The sequence below is a fragment of the Podarcis gaigeae genome, assembly GCF_964106915.1.
Source record: "Podarcis gaigeae genome assembly, chromosome: 5".
In the NCBI taxonomy this organism is placed as follows: Eukaryota; Metazoa; Chordata; class Lepidosauria; order Squamata; family Lacertidae; genus Podarcis; species Podarcis gaigeae.
In genome coordinates this window covers 59182422-59190198 of record NC_139681.1, presented here as the reverse complement: position 1 = coordinate 59190198, position 7777 = coordinate 59182422, and the positions used below count along the sequence as shown (strand labels likewise).

The 7777-nt window shown below is 49.1% G+C and overlaps 1 protein-coding gene across 2 annotated transcripts in view; it reads right to left on the bottom strand.

The window, feature by feature from the left end:
- Nucleotides 1-499: 499 nt before the first annotated feature.
- The window catches only part of PGAM1 (phosphoglycerate mutase 1), a 152485-nt gene continuing 145207 nt past the window's right edge, over nt 500-7777 (bottom strand). Inside the window, exons 1-4 of one of the 2 annotated variants that reach the window (XM_083738051.1) lie at nt 6167-6437; nt 3072-3346; nt 1653-1833; nt 500-1505 (exon numbers count right to left, since the gene is read on the bottom strand). In XM_083738051.1, the coding sequence (XP_083594177.1) occupies nt 1336-1505; nt 1653-1833; nt 3072-3346; nt 6167-6308 (768 nt within the window). In that variant the 5' untranslated portion in view covers nt 6309-6437 and the 3' untranslated portion in view covers nt 500-1335. Of the gene's footprint in view, nt 1506-1652; nt 1834-3071; nt 3376-6166; nt 6438-7777 lie in introns of those variants that run through there. The other variant, XM_083738052.1, reaches the window with a different exon arrangement.

Genomic DNA, 7777 nt, shown 5'->3' with positions numbered 1-7777 from the left:
GTGTTCACATTTTCTGTATACAGTACTGGCTTATGTTTAGTATCCACAGTATTGCAATGTTTTGACATTCCCATGTAAACTAGTTACCAAATCTGAAAAAATAAAAAATAAAACAATGGTTTGAATCTCTCTCTCTGTCAGCAGGGCCACGTGGAAGGGGAATCCCGTACTTGGGAACTGTACTTCCCTGTTGATCAGCAGCAGTTGTGTGTGTGTAACCCAACAGGGACACAAACCACCTGCAGTGCTCACCTTGGGAGTGGTTTGGGGATCAGCTAGAGTAGAACATAAGACTTGTCCTTATATGGACTTTACCTACATGGGCTCCACAGCCAGTAGTTTTAAGATGGAACAAAGGATGACCTGGGTCCTTTTCAGACCTGCTTGCAGTGGATAGATACTGTGACTAAATGGGAAAGGAGAGATGAAGAGTCAGCATAGGGGGGGCAACAAGTAACACTATTTCTTGGAATCATTAAGATTGTACAAACACAGGAGCTATTGCACATAATTCCTTTATTTTACTGAGAATAGGGCAAATGCAGCCATTGTACAGTGAAGTGAGCTCCAGTGTAAACCTGCCCTAAATCAGGCAGGGATACCACACAGACTGTGGGGCAGAAAAGCAACACATGATGATACACAGTATCTGGGATTACTGGCACTACACAGCAAAGTTACGGGATCGCAGCTGGAGATTCCAGGGTGGGTGCTGTTCCCTTTTCTCTTCCCCTAGCTTCACTCCTTCCTACAATCGTTTTGAAGGCAATGAAATAATGAGCTGGCTATTGTTACCTAATACAGAATCAGACGTAACTCCAGGGACAACTAAAAATAATAAAAAAGACTCTTTAGCAAAATTACATGCTCTCTTTCAAAAGACCCATAAAAAATAAATGGTCCTTGAGCATCCCTGTTGTGCTGTCTGAAGCACCCCTAGCTAGCCTTAATCACGAGTGACCAAACCAAATCGAGCAATGCTACTACAGCTGCCACATAAAATGGAAAGAAGGCAGGAGGGACACTCTCTTCGGAATGCATGGGGATTCTCCCCCTTCACTTTAGCAGCATCACATTCCATGGCGCTAGGGTTTGCTCATCTGCCAGACCCCTGTGCTGGACTGTGGTCCACATCCCTAGTGTATCTAGCCATATCCTGCTGGGGGTAAAGTGAATGTGGAAGGACGTTGGTCTTGAAGGAAAGAACGTGGTGGCCCCAGGAAGCTTCACCTCCTTTGGCTCGTCTGCCCAGTCCCTCAGGCTGTGGCAGGCAAGTGCTGGGAAGGAAAGGGATGAGGGAGGGGGAGATCTTCTATGGAGTACTTGGGTTTGCCTTCACTTCTTGACCTTGCCCTGGGCAGCCACAGCTTCCATGGCCTTGCGGACAGTCTCCTCATCCCCAAGGAACTGCATGGGCTTGATGGGCTTCAGATTTTTGTCCAGCTCATAGACAATGGGGATTCCAGTGGGCAGGTTCAGTTCCATGATTGCTGCCTCAGACATTCCTGCAAAGAGCAAGGGGTGAATCACACCAGGAGCTTGGTTATAGTGCCCATCCCAAAGACTGTTAGTAGGCAACCCTCTTGGAGCTTGCCTTTAGACTTGACCAGGCTTGTGCGGCCTTGGGTGTCTCAAGTCACAAGCAGACTCACCTTCTAGATGCTTGACAATGCCTCGGAGACTGTTGCCATGGGCAGCAATGAGCACACGCTTGCCTTCCTTGATCTGAGGAACAATTTCCTCATTCCAGAAGGGCAGGGCCCGAGCAATGGTATCTTTCAGGCTCTCACATGTAGGCAACTGATCTTCAGTGAGGTCAGCATAGCGACGATCCTGCGGAAGAATATGGAGTGGCATTTAAGACACAATTTCTGCTTCATCCTGGAGATGCTCAGGGAGATCTATGAAGCACCTTCTCTTTGGAAGAATTGGTTCTTTGGCCTGTGCTACCACATGCTCCAGCTGTGAACCATGCTCGCTGGTTGCCTGTGTTACTGGACATTTTAAAATAGGCACTTTACAGGAGCTCATCTAAGCATTTGTTTTTCCTCTGGTCAGTGGCCCTTCCTTACCTCTCATAACAACGGCATGCTAGGCCTTAAATAATAATTATTTGCCCAAACCAACATTTTCTATTCATCCTCCCAAATGCGGTATAAACTATTAATGTTTGGAAAATCACAGAGCTGAAGGGTACCCTAAAGATAATCTAGTTCCTACTCACTGCTCACTGCAGTATCTCTGGCAGATGGCCATCTGGCCTCTGCTTAAATGCCTCTAGGGTGTGCAAATCCAGCAATCTGTTGCAATGTCAAACGGCTTGTGCTGTGTGAAGGCTTCTCCTAACATTTAGCCAAAATCCGCTTCTCTACAGTTTCTACACATTGCTTTGGCTCTTCAGCAACCTGTTCTACAGAAGTTGCCTCTTTTACAGCCATAATCACAATTTAATTGCCTATTGTTCTTAACCTGATTGGCCTTTTTAATTTCATTGCCTATTTTCAATTTCATTGCCTATTGTACACAGCTGTTTTAGCTTTTCAGTGCCTGCAGATGGTATTATAATCCACACTACTGTGATCAGATGAAACAAGCTCTAGAGCCTGCGATCTGACCATCTCGTGTGGTAAAACCATTAACAAACATGTTGTTGTATAGATGGAAGATTCCAGCCCCTCCACGAATAACCTTGACTGTTGTCACCATGCAGTACAAACATCCATGAAAGGGCACAATGTAAATGATTAATTGCATGAAAGAGGCAAGTTCTATTAAATTGTCAAAACAGCTCAGGAGTGACATCCCGTATAAAAGCAGCAATTAGCAAGGACAACTGTAGGACTCCCAAAATAACTGGACAAAGTAATGTAACGGCAAAAGTCCAAGCAATGGATGGAGAAGATGGATGAAAATGGGAGTCCAATGAATCCATGGTTTTGGGGCAACAATGGGCAGAAACAGGAAGGTATTTTAGAAGTCACATCACAGGGTACCGCTGCATGACAATTTCCAAATGATCCATCCCCCCCCTGCCCCACACACCACTAATGGACTAGAGTTTCCCAGCTCACCTTGCTGATGGTACTGTAGAAAGGGTGATCAGGCTCCATTGGAGGTGGCGGAATGTCGAAGGAACGCCTCCAGATCTTCACCTGGGCCTCACCATGTTTAGCTGCCGTCTCAGCCTTGTTAAGGCCTGTCAGGCCACCGTAGTGCCTCTCATTGAGGCGCCAGGTCCTCACTACGGGTAGCCACATCTGATCAATGACATCCAGCACAGTCCAGAGGGTGCGGATTGCCCTCTTCTGCACAGATGTGAAGCAGATGTCGAACTCATAACCAGCATCTGGAAGGGCCCAGAGAGTACAGTCATACCTCATGTTACGTTTTTTCAGGTTGTGTCCCGCAGCGACCCAGAAGTACCGGAAAGGGTTACTTCTGGATTTTGCCGCTCGCGCATGCACCGAAATGCAAAATGACATCACGGGTGTGCGCAGAAGCGGTAAATCGCAACCCGTGCGTGTGCAGACTGCGGATTGCATTCCTTTCATGTTGTGAACGGGCCTCCGGAACAGATCCCGTTCACAACCAGAGGTACCACTGTACAATGCTTATCTTATTTGAAGCATGCTTTATCCCAAATGCTCTGTAACACATTAACACCTTAGTGTGGAAGCCCCTCAATGTTTCACTGACATAGGTAGTCACCCACTAAATCCAGGCGGTGGGGGGATAATCCAGCAAATACTCCCCCGACAAAGTGAAGATGGAATAGCAGGGGTAGCAAACAAATAGGTAGGTTTACTAATCATATGCTGCAAGCCCTGAGGTTACCATTACCAAGTTCCAGTGTTGAAATTAGCAGCAAACTCAGCGCATCGCATCTTCGACTTTACAATGTAGCTGGCTCGTTTTGGCCAGCTACATTGAAACCCAGTATAGTGGAAAGATGAAATGCTTATGTAATCATTGGGGCGGGGGAGGAATCTGAACAGCAGCCGCTTTCTCTGCTTAACAACACGTCCTTACAATCATTTGCCTGCTCCCATGTGCCTGATTGTCCCATTCTGTAGAAAGGAAGAGGGGTTCTGTGCAATAATGCCAACCCATGTCAGGGTGGGGAAAGCAGTAATTGTGCAACACAGAAGATGAAACGGGACAAAGGCAAGCAAAGGGCAAGTCATGCACCATTGCATGCAAATGTGTTTTATGCAAACAACACCCACCCAACCCAGGATGACCCCTTAAGAGGGCATCAGAAATTAACAACAACAGCATTAGAAATGAACAGTGACAGACACTTTTAAATGCAGGGCTTTTATTCTGCTTACATCAAACGCTCTACGCAATTCTCAGAGAAGGGTAGAACTCTGTTCTCTTTCCTTACACCCAGAGAGATAATGCACAAAAACTGGAACTGGGCGGGCTGTTTCTTGAGCCTGCAGAAAACATGCTGTCCCTAGTTGCTTCCTGGAGCTCTCCCCCCCCCCCCCAAGCCCCAATTTCCTGTGACCCTGCTCTCTCTCTCTCTCTCTCTCTCTCTCTCTCTCTCTCTCTCTCTCTGCAAGACAGAATGACTCAGCAGCTCCTGCTATATTTCCACATCAAAGGCCCAGCAAGACTGCCAAAATGCAATCCCGCAGGATGGCCACGCAGGGTGCATGTGTAAGGAATGCAGGGAAGAGATACTCTCATGCCATATGAAGGCTTCTCCTATTTCCAGCAAGCCTTTTATCTTTATCTCACTCTGTATCGGACAGTAATTTTTTTAATTGGCCTTTTAAATTGCTGTAGTTTTATTGCTTTATTATTGCTGTTGTTTTTATTCCAAAAGAGCTTTGAGATGTTCCATGAGAAGCAATTATTAGATGAAATTCAATAAATAATATTTCACTGCTGTGGAGATTTCCTTGAGAGGCAATGGGGGCATGCCTTGATTCAGACCGAAACAGTGACCCTAAAATGCGCAAAAGTGACCTAGCCAAGGTCGCGCAGCTGGAGCGGGGTGGGTGGGGGAACATAGCTAAAGAGGCAGCTGCCCCTTTTCACAGCGGGAGAGTAGCCTATGCCACTCTCTCTATGAAGGCCGTGACGCCTTTGGCGAGTGAACATTTGGCACGTTTTCAGTCAATTCATCCTACCGCCCGGAGGAGTGAGATGCAATCCCTGTTATGCTTGGCACAGATTTAGCCCGAGGCTATTCGGGGCCAAGAGGCGTCACAATCTCTGAAAGGAGTAAGGCCGGAGTTCCGGCTAGCCTAGGGCGCCCCCACCCCAGTGCCGGCTGCAGGGAGCTGCGCTTCGATTCTTCAGCAGAGAGGCCGATGCACGAGCTTCAGGAAACCTTTCCTTTGTCCTACTTTACATCTTTCCGAGAGAGAGACTTGCCGTTCAAACGCCCGAGAACACGCGTGTGCCTCCAGAAACGTGTCCAACTCCCCGTTTCGCTTCGAAACCCCAGAAACCCATTCTGGCCTTCCATTCCCCTCCCAACATGAGTAAGCCTCCCCCCCCCCAGCATCCTTGCCAATTCCATGCACGCTTACTGGAGAGCCAGTGATACGGAATTCAGCGGGGTTTACTTCCGAGTACAGTGGGACTTCGGGTTAAGTACTTAATTCGTTCCGGAGGTCCGTTCTTAACCTGAAACTGTTCTTAACCTGAAGCGCCACTTTAGCTAATGGGGCCTCCTGCCGCCTCCGCGCCCCGGAGCACAATTTCTGTTCTCATCCTGAAGCAAAGTTCTTAACCCGAGGTACTATTTCTGGGTTAACAGAATCTGTAACCTGAAGCGTCTGTAACTCGAGGTACCACTGTACTGTAGACGTGGTTAGGCATCTAGCGGGAGACCCGTCCCAGAAAAATGCAAGGCACCCAATTCTTGCGCGGAGAGAACGCGGAGGCTCACCACGTGGCTAAAGCCGGAGAAAGGGAACACCCGCATGCCCAAACCTCCTTCATCGCTAGCTATTGGGACCCTCCGTGGTCCAAAGAGGACCTGCAAGATCTTCTGGCCTTGCTCGGATACCTTCCCGACCCCTGCGCTGAGTTCCGGCCCGCCTCCCCCTTCCCCCCGGAATGAGAGCCTCCAAGCATCCCCATCGCGCTCCGCCCGCTGCAGCCTCCCGGCTCCCCAGCCCTCGCGCCGCGCCCCGGTCTCCTTCACCTCTCAGCGCTTCTCCGCCGCGCCGCGCCTCCTCCTGCCCTGCCGGGCTCAGGTCTGCGTCGTACCAGCCGCTGAAGCGGTTCTCGAGGTTCCAGGCGCTCTCGCCGTGCCGAACCAAAACTAGCCTGTAAGCAGCAGCCATGGCGGGAACCGAGAAGCTGGGATGCGATGCAAGCGCCGCGGATGCACTCTGCACACTGCGACGCCACCGACCGGGAGACTCTCGGCCAGGCAAGGGGGGTGCGCCCAAAGACCAACCCTCTGTGATGGCGCATCACAGGCATCCCCTTCAGACAGGGAGCGGACAAATTCCGGGCTCGCTTTTCGCATAACGTTTTTCTACCCAAGAGAAATGAGAGTTGCCCATCAAGAAAGAAAGAAATCTAAGGTTTCGGCTTAGTTGTGATTGGGCAGCAGAGCTTCCCCCTCGCCAAACGCAGCAGCCAAGACAGGTGTGCTGAACTTTTCGTGTGAAAATCATATTTAAGACATGTTTCTAAACGCTAAGCCCAGCGCATCTTTATGCAAGTCAACAGAGTTGATCGCCAATTTCGGCTGTGAACAAGTCCGACGAGAGGATAATTAAAGTATATTTGTGGCAACCTTAAGAGTGTTTTCTATGGGGCTTTTTGTTGTTGTTGGAAGCAAGGCTCAGGCCCATCTCTAGTTTGCAAGTGGGCTCCATATGAAATAACTGGCTAGTGGCCGAGCAATTTGTCAGTGTATTGAAACTGTGTTAAATAGCACCTGCCACACAAAATAAGATCTGGATTACAAAGGAGCACGCTACATAAAAATTCTTAATATCTCCATTCACTGACTTCTCTGAGCAGTTCTTCCGTCCCAGGAGAAACTAAAACAGCTTTTAAAGGAGCCAGGAAGTTTGCCTCCAGATAGTTGAATTGTAACTCTGCCCCTTTACAATCTCTATGAGCATTCTAGCCCCACTCAACCCCTCCCTCCGGATTCAGTATTGCGCATGCTCTGGTTTTCGGTCCTGCCGTCTGGTGTCTCAGACTGGAATTCATACGTGCGTTTTTTAGGAGGAACTATGAAGGTTTGGCGCATGCGTCCAGAAGGAGGCGCCTGGTCGCTCCCTCCGGCACGGCGCTCACGAAGCGCACGCGAAGGGCAACGTGACCTTCATCCGCTGGGATGGTCACCATTGCAATGTGCCTGGGCATCCCACATGGGCAGTGCTAGAAGGGGCGCGGGGGGGGGAGTGCCCCCCCCCCAAATTAATGAGCTCGCCCTCACTCCATCCCCTTCAGCTGCTAGACACCTGTCGTTAACATTACGGTAATTTTTCTGCCAGAAATCTTAACGTGAGGACACAACTTGCTCATCCAGAAGTATACTTTGCTTCTTCTCTGTCTCTCTCCCCGTTTCATCTGGTGCTACCCCTTCATCCCCGTGGACTGCTCTGTTTTTAAATTTCACCCTTGATTCAAGATGTTATTTAACACACCAAGGAGGGTAGATCCCTAAGGAGCCAGACTGGGCAGGTTAGAGTTGTATCGTAAGTGGAGCCATAAATTCCAGATGACGTCCTTCAGAATGAGCACCAGCTTGCATAGGATGAATGCTTTGGAACAGCCACATGCTAGTGAA